Below are 15,077 nucleotides of genomic sequence, written 5' to 3'. Positions count from 1 at the left end.
GTGGTGTTCCAGCACCAGTACTGAAGAAAGCTTTAATCGGCAGCCTAGTCAGCTTTTGTACACAGAATGGGAGTGGGGGACACGCCACCTTGTTCTTCGCCTCAGGCCAGCCTTGCTCCTGAGGAATGGGGTTTCACAGTCAGACTCCCTATAATCAGGTGAGAAAATGCATGCCATGCAAAACTATACAATTCCTGCAATATCATTTGGGACACAAGTGCTGTTACCAATGAACAGTCAAGAACTGGCTAAGAAATAATAATTTAGCAACTAGAATAAGGAAAAGAAAAATAACACGCAAGTCTACAGAAGGGCTTGTAAAGGGGTTACAGAAACAAACAAAGGTTAGAGAGATAGACCTCAAACAGTGATTAAACCTGTTTAAAGCTTGAGGTAAAACACACACACAACCTGTTATCAGTAACGCAAATACATTCGGCTCATGGTTTTCAAACTTTTAGGCTGACCCTATGAAAAGGAGGACAGGGCTTTCGTATCTTCAGTTGTATAGCAAAGGGAATTTCAGCAGGTGCCGTTAGTATGCATGCAGCACCTGGTGAAATTCCCTCTTCATCACAACAGTTAAAGCTGCAGGAGACCTGCCCTCTTTTGTGTCTGGTCAAGAGGGCAGGGCTCCTGAAGCTGTAACTGCTGTGCTGAAGAGGGAATTTCATCAGGTGCTGCATGCATACAAACGGCACCTGTTGAAATTCCCTTTTCAAGATTCAGGAGCCCTGTCCTCCTTTCCATATGGTCACCCTACAAATGTTCTACCTTCAGCTAATGGCTCAGAGAACCTGTGTGCATTGCAGAGAACTCTGGAGCATCTTCTAGGAGGTACAGTCAGTTGACCCACAGCACTGGGCCGATTTGAACGGGCCTCCTTGCTGCGTGAATGGAGTACCCCCTAGAACACAACCCACACTGCCCTTTGCCATTGTATTCTATGGCAGTGCATGGCAAGGAATGATGGGATGTGGGTGGGTAAGCTATCTGTCAGAGAACCATTACTGGTTTTCTCATTGAAGCTGGGCCGGCGTCCAGGGTCGGTATAGTTGGGCAGCTGCTGAGGGCCCACATCCTCGCAGGGGCCCACCGACAAGAGCCTTTACAGCCTGCTTACTCCTCTGCCTCTTGTCAGGCCTATACAATGGCCAGCGTGCTCCCTGCCTCTCTGCTTGAGGCGAGGCAAGGAGCAAGAGGTTGACCACAATGTTGGCGAGTGGATAGTCTCACTGAGGGAGAGGGTCCCATTCAGGGCACCTTGGCAACGGCCCTCTGAAACCTGGCATTTGCAGTGCATTGAAGGACCCCCGTGAAGCTTCTGGGAGTCCTTGAAACCCAGTTTGCAAACCATTTCATTAGGTTATTCCAGAATATTTAGTAACTTCTCCTATAATGGGGACTGTCCTATTAACAGACGCTGAGAGAATATGAGTACAGTTGCTTTGGGTACCCAGTTATTTGCCTCTGAAAATAAAAACCCAACCCAACCGGCAGACTACAATCCAAGCCATACTACGCGAGACACATAACTGGAATCCGAATGTATCCCCAGATTGTTATTAAGGAACTGGTAAAATGGCAACGAAAGTGGGGAGGCAGCAAAGCTAGGGTGACCATATGAAAATGAGGACAGGGCTCCTGTACAGTATCTTCAATGGTTGTATTGAAAAGGGAATTTCAGCAGGTGACATTTGTATGCAGGCAGCACCTGGTGAAATTCCCTCTTCCTCACAACAGTTAAAGCTGCGGGAGCCCTGCCCTCTGTTGTATCTGATCATGCTAGGCAGGGCTCCTGCAGCTTTAACTGTTGCTTTAACCCTGCTGAAATTCCTTTTTCTATACAACTGTTAAAAATACAGGAGTCCTGTCCTCCTTTCCATAGGGTCACCCTAGGTAAAGCTCCCTATTCACACACTTGGGAGTTAATTTTTTTCACTGTGTTCCAATTGTCATTTGGGGCCAGAATAAAGAGGAGGGAAGAAGAGATCCACGAAAAGGATATTTTGCACATGCACAAGCGATGGCTCCTGTGTCTTTAACACTTGTACAGAAAAGGGAATTTCAGCAGGTGTCCTTTGTATGCATGCAGCACCTGGTGAAATCCCTCTTCATTACAACAGTTAAAGCTACAGGAGCCCCGCCTAGCATGACCAGATACAAAAGAGAGCAGGGTTCCTGCAGCTTTAACTGTTGTGATGAAGAGGGAATTTCACCAGGCGCTGCATGTATTACAATGACACCTGCTGAAATTCTGTCTTCTATATAACTGTTAAATATGCAGGAGTCCTGACCTTCTTTCCTTATGATCAGTCTAGTTAAACCTCCCACTGTGTTCTGGGTCCACTGTAAATATCCCCACCCTTTTCGGTTGATTGCTAACACTTAAAAAACAACACACCATTGGAGATCTTATTCACATATGTCAGGGTTGAGGAACATTTAGCTAGCAGGCTCAATCTGGCCTGGAGACGTTCCCAACCTGCCTGTTCCCCAAGTCCTACCCCCATCTCTCTTCACAGAGAAAGGAAAAAGTGGGTGGGATGAGACTGGATACTGTCATGGTAGGGGGAGGGGCTTTCAGCTTGGGGCCCTGCCCCCTTGACAGCATTGAGCCTGCTGGCTTGGCCTGGGGGCCGGTTTCCTTACCCCAATACATCTGCTACGTCACATCTAAGGGTACCTGAGCATTTGGCTTGCTTACTTTTCATAGGGTGACCATATGAAAAAGAGGACAGGGCTCCTGTATCTTTAACAAATGCATAGAAAAAGGAATTGCAGCACTTACAGCTTCAGGAGCCCTGCCCTCTTGACCAGATGCAAAAGAGGACAGGTCTCCTGCAGCTTTAATTGTTATGATGAAGAGGGAATTTCACCATGTGCTGCATGCCTACAAATGGCACCTGCTGAAATTCCCTTTTTGATACGACTGTTAAAGATACAGGAGCCCTGTCCTTCTTTCCATATGGTCACCCAACTTTTCCTTAATGCATTCTGTCTCTAAAAACACATATATTTAGGGGCCCTAGCCTCCTTTGTGTTAGGTTGAATACTGGCAGCCATTCCAGAAATGGAACGGTAGAGGATGTCACCAAGGGGTAGTCAAGCCAGGGAAAAGGAAGTTGTGATTTTCAGGAAAAGTGGCCATTTTGCTATTTCTTTCTCTTCATTTCAATAGGATCTACAACAGGCTGCTTCTTCCTTAATGTATGCATAATTAAAAGATAAAGTCCTGTGAATGCAGACTGAAATAGTAGTAATGCTACTTTCACAAGACCTTTTTCGCTACAGGAATTTGGAATTGGGAAATCAACCTTGTCTCACTTCAACCTGAAACAGAGCGGTAGGAATTGATCTATGTTTTTTGGGTAGGGTGGGCTGGGTCAGAGAAATGGGCCTGTCAGTTAACTTGACCGTGAGATTGCTTCCCAAAAAGGTGAAGGGGGGGGGGGTGAAGAAAGAAAGAAAGAAAGAAAGAAAGAAAGAAAGAAAGAAAGAAAAGGGCTTTAATACAGTCCACATCCACGCAAATTGTTGGCAATGATGACATCAGTGACAGCATCAAAGACAAACTGAATATTGTTGGTGTCGGTGGCACAGGTGATGTGTGTGTAGATCTCTTTGTTGGATGACTTATTCTTGCTCTCGTATTGGGACTGGATGTAAGTCACGGCTTCGGTGAATGCGCTTGGTCCTGCAACAAAGAAAGTCTTTTGAAATATGCAAGGAACCCCACCTATCAAAAACTGACTCCACTTTGAAGTGGACCCATCCAGTACAGGGCTGGGATTAGGGAGTCCTGCAGAACCAGAGACTGAGTTTCTGCAAAACTTTCACAATCAGTGAAATCCCAGATCATATAATGCTAAGATCCCAAGCATGGCTTCTTGAAAACTCCCAAATTCTGCTTAATCGTCCTTGGGTTCTGTCAGTAATACTGTCATGTTCCTAAGAATGTACAAGAATTTTGTCCCTATTCACAAATCATGTGAACATGTCCAATTTACAAACCCGAATGTGAATGTGAACAAGAGCAGAATTCTTGGGCAATTTCCTGAACTTACGTTCACGTTTGAAAGTCTGCACTTGCAAATTATGTACTTCCGAAAATGCACATTTCCCCCCAAATTCACATTTTCACAATTTAGCCTATGGCAGAAAATGCACACTAAAAATGTGCATTTTTCTCCACTCAAAAATGTACATTTTGCCTGATTAAGAAAAACAATAGATGCTCATGTTCGAGAACGCAAACAAGGCAAACCAAGCTTTGAGGAGGTATTTAGGGAACCTTAGTGAGTTTAAAAATGGGACCTTTCCCATCCCTAGGGTGACCATACGGAAAAGAGGACAGGGCTCCTGTATCTTTAATAGTTGTATTGAGACGGAAATTTCCGTAGGTGTCATTTCTATGCAATTTCACCTAGTAAAATTCCCTCTTCATCACAACAGTTAAAGCTGCAGGAGCCCTGCCCTGTTTTGCATCTGGTCACTCTAGAGGGCAGGGCTCCTGCTGCCTTAACTATTTGATGAAGAGGGAATTTTGCCAGGAGCTGCATGCATACAAATGACACCTGCTGAAATTCCCTTTTCTTACAACTGTTAAAGATACAGGAGCCCGGTCCTCCTTTCCATATGGTCACCCGACCCATCCCTATGTGCTTCTGGATGATACAATTACTAATACTCCTCAGCATTTCTGTAGTGCTCAAAACACTTTGCATGTCTGTTCTCCCAGGGGCCGAACAACACCTTGCATGAATTGCAGTTAACGATGTGCTTTGCTTTGTTTAAAGGTGCTTCCGGATGGAGGGATCTGTGTGCTTGCAAGCCGAAGGCACTGTGCCGCTGTTACATCTTTTCCTCAATGGATTTTCTGCATTAAGGAAGAAGATGGAAGGAGCGATGGGAAAACATGGGAGGGCTACATGTGGAAGACCATGTCATAAACCTCCGTGAATGAGGCTGGACACCATAAAAGCCTGGTCTGCAAGCATTCTAAATTAGAGCCACAGGGAAGGCGGGTCAGTATTAGGCCCACAGCGTACAGGAAAGGGTGATATAATCTGATGAACATCCTCCCTGCAAGCTTCTACGGTGCCCAGGAGTGCTTCCATCCTGGGGCCAATAGCAGCTTTCAGGGAAGGGTGCTTTTAATTGGGACAGATCCTAGGGGGGCATGGCTATGCCCCCTCCCCACACTCCCAATCTCCCCCTCTCTACTGTTTGCAGTTTAAATTTAAGAAACATGGCCCATTACCTGCATTCGTGCAACTACCATACGGTGTAGCTGAGCTCTAATTAATCTTACATAAAGGCTGCACAGTAGGTCAGGCTTATTATCTGCATACTGCAGGTAAGAGGTTGAGAGACAGGAGGCTGACAGAGAAAGCAGCTTTCTTAAGGCCATCTAGGGATTTCATGGAAGAGGTGAGACCTGAACTAGGAGTTTCCAGATTCAGAGCTCTTTACACTCACTCTCAGGCCTAATCTACGCCTGCCAGGTCTCCCGGGCTCAGCTCAATGTTGTCCCTTTGCGTCCAAATGACACAGAGGCCATTTCTACACCTGCCTTTCCCCCCGGGATCTTCTCAGGATCATCCCTGTGCATCCAAATGGCACACAGGGTATCCCGGGAAGAGGCAGGGACGATCCCTCTATTTTCCTGGGATAATCCTTAGGTGTAGAAAGGGCCAGAGGGGATCCCAGGGTCAACTGGGGATGAGCTGGGGTGAACTGGGGTGACCCTATGAAAAGGAGGACAGGGCTCCTGTATCTTTAACAGTTGCATAGAAAAGGGAATTTCAGCAGGTGTCATTTGTATGTTTGTCGCACCTGGTGAAATTTCCTCTTCATCACAGCAGTTAAAGCTGCAGGAGCTATACTAGAGTGACCAGATTTAAAAGAAGGCAGGGCACCTGCAGCTTTAACTGTTGTGATGAAGAGGGAATTTCACCAGGTTCTCCATATATACAAATGACACCTGCTGAAATTCCCTTTTCAATATAACTGTTAAAGATACAGGAGCCCTGTCCTCCTTTTCATATGGTCACCCTAGTGTAGATGAGGCTTCAGTATTCACATCACTTGATATAAGTTATGGCTAGACCAGGCCTATATCCCGGGATTGTCCCGGGATCATCTCTGTGCATCCAAATGACACACAGGGGATCCCGGGAGCAGGCAGGGACAACCCCTCCATTTGCCTGGCATAATCCTTAGGTCTAGCGAAGGCCTCAGAAGCAGAATGTTCCATTACAGAAAGTCCTGAACTTATTAGTCTTCTCACTGAGGAAACCTCAGTAAATTTCCAAGCAATCCCAGAGTTCCCTGGAACACAATCTGAAAACCACTCTAAGTTCCTTATGGGCAGGGTCCTGTCTATTTTCATCATGCAACTAGCCATGTACACGGATGGCACCTTGTTGTAGTAGTTATTAATAAAAATCAGGAAGTGCTGACAGAACAGTCCTATGCCTGGCTACTGAGAAGTAAGTCCCATTGAGTTCAATGATACGTACTCCCAGGCAAGAGAGAACAGGACTGTAGCCTGAAATTTTGATCACTTTTTTTCCCTTTTCTTTTTCTGGTAAGGCGCCTGCACCTTGTTAACTGTTGCATGGCAGACAGAAATCCAACAGAAGATGCTCTCCCTGTCACTAAGACTGTGTGATGGGAGATGCAGAACCTGTGGAATTTTTATTTATGTATTACATTTGGGCTTTGCTTCTCCTGCAAGGAGCTTAGAGCTATTGTTTAGCACAGCAATAGTCCAGTGAAATGGGTGTGGCAGAGAGAAGGGTGCTTATCCAAGGCCATCCAATCAGTTCTGTGGCTGAGCAAGGGGTCTGAACCTGCATGTCCGTATCCAAATGCATAACTTCACTCCCCCAACACACTAGCCCTGTTGAATTTCAGCCTGTCATGTAAAGACACAGGAGCCCTGCTGGGCAAAAAGGTGGTAACCCTAACTGAACCAAGAACAATTCCATTCTGGTAGTTATACGTTATAACTACTAGTATGGTGTAGTGGCTAAAGTGTCGGACTGGGAGTCGGGAGATCCGGGTTCTATTCCCCACTTGGCCATGGAGAACCATTGGGTGACTTTGGGCCAGTCACAGACACTCAGCCCAGCCTACCTCACAGGGTTGTTGTTGTGAGGATGAAATGGAGAGGAGGAGCATTATGTATGCCACACCTTGAGTTCCTTGGAAGAAAAAAGGCGGGATATAAATGCAAAAACAAACAAACAAACAAACAAACAAATAAATAAATCTTTCCTAGGTGGCTACTAGGAGGAGGGCTTTCTTTGCTGTGGCACCCCGGCTGTGGAATGAGCTCCCCAGAGAGGTCCGCCTGGCGCCTACACTGTATTCTTTTCGTCGCCAGCTGAAGACCTTTTTATTTTCTCAGTAGTATAACACCTAAATTTAAACTTTGCTGTTTTAAGTCTGTATTTTAATCCTATATCAATTTCTGCTGTGTGGTTTTATCCTGGTTGTGCTTTTTATACTGTATTTTGTATTTGAGTTTTTAGATTGTTGGATGTTTTATTATGTTCTTAATGGTTTTAATTTTTGTGAATCGCCCAGATTGCTTTGGCTATTGGGCAGTATAAAAATGTAATAATAAATCAATAATTTCCGGAGCTGTGAACTGGCAAAGCAGCCTCTTGGCGCTCTTACTCTACTTTTAAAACAGCGAAGCAACTTTCATATGAAAACGTCTGTATCTCGTTCCCATCAGCCAACCTCTCTTCTGTCTTCGTCATCTTCCCTGCAGTACAACATACACATCTTATATAAGACTTGATCCCTCTAGCCCAGTATCTTGATTCCAGAAATAGCCAGCCACACGCCTCTAGGCATTTATAAGCAGAGCGTGAAGGCGCTTCCCTTATTGTTTCTCCCTGAATCTGGAATTCAGATTTATGATAGGGTCTATGCGTACACTTCTCCAAAATAGGGGGAGATGCATCGTCAAGAAAGAGGACAAAAGAGCACATTGATCTACATAACATTTGCATGTGCTAATTGATATGTATAGGCAGACATTTAGAAGGAATTATTGAAACTTAAATAGAAATGCAATATATCTCATCATAGTGGGGAAGGCTGTATGCAGGGATGCTAAGCCAGATGTTCAGGTGTTAACTACCAATGGCCAACATCAAGGACCCTTGTTTCTTATGGTTCCTGATGTTTATATTGGACTGGGACCGGACAAGCCTTCAAACAGAGGACTGTCCTCTGATAGCCCTTCAAATAGATGACTGCATTCTAAAAAAAGAGGACACATGGATACCCGAGATATTCTGACTTTGGACATGAAGGTTCCATTGAGCCATCATGACTAATAGCCATCTAAGCTACCGGTGGGCATCAGCACACTTTGTACAAGATCGTAAGATCTGTTTGGAGCACAGCACTAAAGGAATCAATACTTTTGCTTTTGCCCAGGGGTTCGAAAACTCCCTCCCTCCCACAGATCAGTTGAAAATGGCTGAAGATCTTGGAAGATCAGTTAACAGACTTTTTGTTTTTGTTCTACCAAAGGTAAATTTGTGTGAATACATCCGTATCATATTCCGAAATTCTCAGGGCCTAGGCCAGAGCCTTCTTAGCCTGTTTGATAATCCACCCCTGGACAAAATAGCTCCAATCAGCTGTTGTCAGAAAAAGTAAAAAAGTGCACGGCCATGTACAGATATTGATGATTGCTCTGAAACATTCTGTGGACTACCTGTATGGAGTACATGGACCACTATTAGTGGACCACAGTTTGAGAATGTCTCAATGCCTGAATCAAACATGGACACCTTTAAAAGGGGGTTAAACGGATTCATGACTATCAATTGTGAGTAGCCATGATGACTATATTAGAGTGGTCCTCTATTTGAAGGTGTCATGTCTTTGAAGGGCTGTCCAATTCAATTTTGGTTTAAAGAATCATAAATACTGTTGCCCAGCTGGCATCTGGACAGCAGACTGAAAAGGGAGGCACACCTGGTTTCAGTCTTTTCCACTGTGCTGTGACATTCTGTATTTCTATTTAAATAATTATAACTATTTCTAAATTTGCATCTCTACATGTAAATTAGCATATGCAAGTTTTATGCAAATCGCCAACCTCTTTTCCCTTTTTGGCAATTCCTAAGTGGCCACTCTAGGGGAATTATGCTTCTCAATATCAATCGCTGGGGGGCATGAATGTGCATTTTCTTGTGTGGGTGCTGTTGCACTCATGTCCTAGTTCACAAAATCATAGAATAGTGGAGTTGGAAGGGGCCTATAAGGCCATCAAGTCCAACCCCCAGCTCAATGCAGGAATCCACCTTAAAGCATACAAGACAGATGGCTGTCCAACTGCCTCTTCAGTGCCTCCAGTGTGGGAGAGCCCATAACCTCCTAAGGTCATTGGTTCCATTGTTCATACTGCTCTATGGAAAGTTGTGGGCTTTCCGTAGATATTTGGTTGGCCATGACTAGTACAGGATGTTGGACCAGATAATCCCTATTTTACTTACCTGTATACTCTGGAAAGCAGATAATTAATGGAGATTTCTTGATCTTCTCCTCAAAGATGTCCTTCTTGTTGAGGAACAGGATAATGGATGTGTCTGTGAACCACTTGTTGTTACAGATACTATCAAAGAGCTTCAGTGATTCATGCATGCGGTTCTGCAACACAAAGAAGATGGCGCATGAGGCAAGAGATGGCTACAGCACCATCTTCAACAGGCAGGGGAGCATCTAAAATTAATAAAGAAAAACACGCACAAAAGGAAGCAGATGACAGTGGATGCAATAAAATCAATGTAAACATACTGCAAAATGTGAACATACGTAAAGAGATGCAGTCCTGATAGATTTGAAGTACAGTTAGTTGCACTGTAGCATTCTTTTTTATATATATCTATACATAAATCTTTTCAGAGCTGTTTATTTTGCATATCAGTTTTTTTTTTTTTACTAGATTCCAGCTCAGGTAAAACATCATGCACCATGCATGTATGGGGAAAGGAGGGCGAAAGCGCTACTGCCCTTGAAGATCAGGAATCTGAACCGAAGTGCAGGTCATGCAGATTTTTCTAGAGCATTCCCGTTAAAAAATGTCGGACATGTCATCGGTGCATGTGTGTGCGGGACACGTATTGAGTTGGATACATTAACCAAGGACTGGTAGGGTCCTTGAATTAATTGAGAGTTGAAAGCAGATCACGAGGCGAGACGTCTTCTTGGCGATGACCTTGCTGTGACCTTTGGCCTTAGTAGTATGTTATTCCGTTTAGTGTTGAGACCTTTCCATTGATGTTTTTAGTGTGAGTCTTTTTTGGAAGATGGTTTGGTCAAAAGCATAATAATAAATAATAATAATGATATTGCAGTGAAATAAAGAAAGAAGAAAAGATAGGAAAGGAGGAAGGAAACCAGAACAGAGAATACTTAAAATCAACTGAAGAATTTTTGTGAACCGCCCAGAGAGCTTCGGCTATTGGGCGGTATAAAAATGTAATAAATAAATAAATAAATAAATAAATTACCAGCAGATTACCTCGCTGATGTTAGGTCATGCCTCAAGGAAAAGGATTAGATTTGGTTTCAGGGTCTCCCCACCCCACCCCGCTCACAATAATGCAACAAGACCAAATGAACAAATGAAGGGAAGGCAGCTTTTTAGTTGGAATTCATGCAATAAATAACAAAAAAAAAGTACAAAATATATATATCAATCCATCCATCAGTGCATTAGTTAAGTAGCTGCAGCGTTTCGGGAACGGTGGTAGAAAGAGCTCACAGCAAAATCAGCCAGTTGGCACCCTAATCCCCGGCTGCTTTCAACTCTTTTTTTTTTTTCTCGGTTCAAGAGAAGCTTCATACCTGCCAAATTTGGAGGGTCTCTCAAAATCTCATTATTTTGGCCTTTGTTTGGTTAGATAAGGTCAGACGGCCGAGGAAATGCGGTGATGATGGTGAAGAGGCCTGCTGGAGTTTGGAGCGAGAGGCTGAAGCTGGAGCACCCGCGCCGCCACTCCCAGCCGGAAATGGGATAGCAGAGAGAAGCAGCCGCAACGGAGGTCGAAGCCAACCCAAAGAGTCAAAGGGGGGTTATCGAAAGGCAAAGCAGGTTATAGACCAGAGAGCTTTCCGGCTTGACATCAGCCGCAGACACCTCGACAAATGCCGCAGTTCCCGCCGCGCAAGACTAGCAACATAATATAATCAACGAGAGAAAGAGGATAGATATAGAAGTACTCTGGGTATCTACTGGAAGCTTCTTCGGAGTAGCTGAAAGGCAACCAAACCCCCCTCCCCTCCACAAAGACCGCTCGCACCCTTCCAAATGCAGTCGCCAAGGCATTGGTTGTTGAATTATGTTCCAGGGAACATTGGGGTCCCTGGGAAATTTATCAGGGGCTCCTCTTTAAAGACGTTTTGCCCAGACGGCTTGGCCGACGTGTCCCGGAGTCTGCTGTGACATACAGAGACGCTCGATGCTTTGTCGTGGGATGTGTCCTCTGAAAGTAGAACGTTGACAAACAGCTGCTCTAAAGCATTCAACTGCTCCATCAGCTTTTATGGGATGAAAATAAGGTTGTCTTGGAGCCACCTCTGTGGCCACGAAGTGTGTTCCATGCCCACGCCTGTCAGCCACAGGTAAAGACCCATTTGAGAGACCCTAGACGATATGGTTTACATGCACAAAGCATAATTCTGCAATGCTTAGTTGGAGAAATACATTCCCACTGATAGTCCTATCGGGGCCTGTCTAACTAACCATGTAACTGGGCCCATTGCTATCGTTAAACACTGAGGACCATCTCCCCCTTGACTTGATTTAACTTCTGCAAAGTATTTTCTTGGGACTAAAATGATTTCATGCTTTGTTCAGTTATGGGATAGAGGGACTGTTTTCCCCAACCTGATGTATTCCAGATGTGTTGGATGACATCTCCCATAACCCACAACCAGCATACCCAATAAGCGTGCTGGCTGGGAATGATGGGAGCTGTAGTCTAACCTATCTGGAAGGTACCAGCTTGGGGAAGGCTGGTGTAGTATGTATCATGAATTGTTCAAAATGCGCTGGGCTCCTAATTCTCATGTACAAGTAGGTGTTTGAGAATGAACATTAACACTTTTAATGCCCCCCCCCATTGCTATCATGACTATGGCTTCTACGTATGTGGTTTTATGACTGTGTTCTCTCAAATCAGATACTTGTATGACACCTGTTTTTATGTTTGTATGTATATGAATATATCTTTTGTATTAAGTATTTTTGTGGTTTTATAATGGAACAGCATTTGATCAGGAAGACAGGATATACACCAAATAAATAAATAAATAAATAAAGTTATGCATGAAGAAACATTTGAGCATCGCATCTGCATGGAAATAAAGGGGGAAGGACAACAGCCCTTGAAATAGGCCATGGGCCACTATTTAGAAGCCTTGCCCTTTTTAGACAGGGGTGGGCAACATGTGGTCCTAATGATGCAAGCAGCCCTTGGCCTAATTTCTAAAGCCTTTTGGAAGCCACCAGGTCAGACCTCAGGCAAGAGTGAGGCAACTCCTTTGGCTGCCTGCTAGCTGGTGAAGAAGAGCAGAATAGAGAAAAGCGTAGCACCAAGAAAGAGAGAGGAAAGTGTTAGCTATATCCACTTTTTGCTTTGTCCCATACTTTGGCCTTGACCAATGATGGCATGTGGCCCTTGACACATCCCCCCTGAGGGAACGTGGTCCTCAACCGGAAAAAAATATGTGGCCCATCTCTCTTTTAAGAAGTGGAATCTCAGGTTGTCCAGCAAAGGTACGCACATATAGTACTATGATAAGTATTTCTTAACAGCACCAAATTAGTTTAGTGCATTAGTAGAATCATGGTGAACAGAACCTTCTCAAAGGAAAAGAAGATACAAGGGTGGGATTTCTTACACCAGTGGCGGCTCCAGGTTTCTGAGAGCCTTGTGGGTAAGACACCCTCAATGGTCTCCCTGCCTCAGTGAGTCAGCCTTCTCACCAGATGCAATTGCTCTTCATCCTGTTTTTCATAATTGCTACCACTTGCTTCACATCCCCTCAGTTATTACAGGAGTCACTGGGGGAAAAATTGGTTGCCCCTAAGCTGATTCTATCCCTCTCTCTGGCACCTGTATGCGAATGGAGGAGTTTTGTCATACTGCAAAACACCCAGAACATTCATGGCCCAATCCATGAAGGACCTCACCTGCTAAGACCTAAAGCCATCATCTGGGTTCTTACTTTTAAGTTAGGAAATGCCTAGAGAAATTTATTTTATGAGGGCTAAATAAATAAATAAGAAATACTTGTGAAGCCCTCCAACTTGGCCAGGCTGTGCACTGAGTAAGAATGTGCTTCAGAGTACCTGGTGAAACCAAAAGTAATTCAGGAGCACACCCTTTGTGTAGACCTCATTTCTCACTGGCTATGCTCCAATCTCCTGACCCCGGACAGTTATCAGGTCCTGGCACCAAGAGTTGGCATTCCAGGGCAGCTCCTGGGTCCCTCCGGCACTGACATTTGCTCCAGGCCCTATATATCTACAAGCCTCCATTTTATGTATGCATGTATGTATTTTTGCAAGCCTTTATTTTATTTTGCTCAATGCCACAGAGCGACACTTCAGGTGCTCTGGGGCATTGTGGGAAATTAAAATGGCAGCTCCACACTGTATTTGGAGTGCTGCGACTGCTGCTAATATGTAAGAGAGGAGTTCCACAAGCAAGGCTGGCCCTACCATTAGTCAGGGTGAGGCAGCTGCCTCAGGCAGCTGATTGGGGTGGTGTGAAAGGGCAGGAAATTGTAGTTTTATTGTCTAGAAGGGGAAAAAATTTCTTATGGTATTTCTGCCTCGGATGCCAAAATAACTGGCTTGGCCTTGCGTACTCTGGGTCTTGAGTGGGGTAAGGGAGCGGTATGAAGCTTTGTCACATGACGCGAAATGTCTTGGGTTGGCCCTGCCCACAAGACGGCACTTTGCCCACGTCTCCCCTCAGAGCTGGAGTTGCGGGAGGGGCCCTCCTAGACCTAGTTGCCTGTGGGATCCCAAAAAATCTGCAGCTGGCCCTGAAAAAAACTATTAGGAACCCTACAAGGCACCGCAGAAAGTACATCGTTTTCTTAATTGGGTGAACCCTGTGTTTATCAGCCTTCCTGTAAACCTTGCCATATGCGGAAAGTCTAACACGAGAAAGGGATCCAAGTTCGACACCTTGTACTAAAGTTGCTGAATCTATTTGCCACGTTTTGAAAGAGCGGGGGCGGGGGGAAAGAGCCCTAAAATGGTTATTTCAACTGGTCCCATGGAACAGAGGAGCTGAGCGGAGGAAGCACAAGACATTTATAAATGTTTGGAATGGCCATCCCATAGAGAGAGAGAGAGAGAAATATTTGTGATGTATTTATGAGGAAATACTTATTATGAACCAAATGTGTGATTCTTGAAGGCTGAGTGGACCACCCTGAGTTCATGAGAAGTTTTTTGGGTCCTTTGCCTTCCATTCCCTGCATCACTCTCTTTTTCTCCCAATGCAGGATATAAGTAATGAAAGGAGACAGTTTCCCCAAGACCCTGGATTCCACACACCCAATTTTCCTTCACTTCCACCATTTAGGGAAGGCATAAATGCCGAAGCTACGATTACACTAACCCCCGCCATATTTGTTTCTGTTGCAATCAGAAATGATAAACTCCTGTAATGGTAACAATACTTACTCTTTTCATTAGTTGCTTGTCTCCTAACAATATTAGAGTGATTGGAAAACAATCAGAACAGGTTAAAACAGAGGTGTGAGTACAGTGGATTGAATGTGGTTCATTGGACTGCAATCAAAGCAGCCTTCCAAAACCTGCTGCAGGCCAGATGTGTTGGGCTACAACTCCCATAATCAGCAGTCAATATTGGCTATGCTGGCTGGGGATGGTAGAAGTTGTAGTCCATCACATCCGGAGGGCTCCAGCTTGGGAAAGGCTGACATAGGGTAAGTTATGAGGGGTAGAAGCGAAGAGTTCCCCTCTGCAGGCCTTCAAAGCTGCCACCCAGCTGAAT

General features: G+C 44.7%; 2 protein-coding genes across 4 annotated transcripts in view; one reads left to right on the top strand and one right to left on the bottom strand.

The window, feature by feature from the left end:
• The window catches only part of AMFR (autocrine motility factor receptor), a 332,677-nt gene that overhangs the window by 76,510 nt on the left and 241,090 nt on the right, over nt 1-15,077 (top strand). The gene's annotated exons all lie outside the window — the stretch shown is intronic.
• The window catches only part of GNAO1 (G protein subunit alpha o1), a 235,025-nt gene that overhangs the window by 21,965 nt on the left and 197,983 nt on the right, over nt 1-15,077 (bottom strand). Inside the window, exons 7-8 of one of the 2 annotated variants that reach the window (XM_063141312.1) lie at nt 9,531-9,684; nt 3,483-3,697 (exon numbers count right to left, since the gene is read on the bottom strand). The exons of the other annotated variant lie outside the window; for it this stretch is intronic. Of the exons in view, the coding sequence (XP_062997382.1) occupies nt 3,510-3,697; nt 9,531-9,684 (342 nt within the window). The 3' untranslated portion in view covers nt 3,483-3,509. Of the gene's footprint in view, nt 1-3,482; nt 3,698-9,530; nt 9,685-15,077 lie in introns of those variants that run through there. 2 annotated transcript variants of the gene reach the window in all.

This window comes from Elgaria multicarinata, chromosome 14, assembly GCF_023053635.1.
Source record: "Elgaria multicarinata webbii isolate HBS135686 ecotype San Diego chromosome 14, rElgMul1.1.pri, whole genome shotgun sequence".
NCBI classification, from domain to species: domain Eukaryota; kingdom Metazoa; phylum Chordata; class Lepidosauria; order Squamata; family Anguidae; genus Elgaria; species Elgaria multicarinata.
The sequence above is the reverse complement of the archived record's forward strand: the minus strand, read 5'-3'. Positions and strand labels throughout refer to the sequence as shown.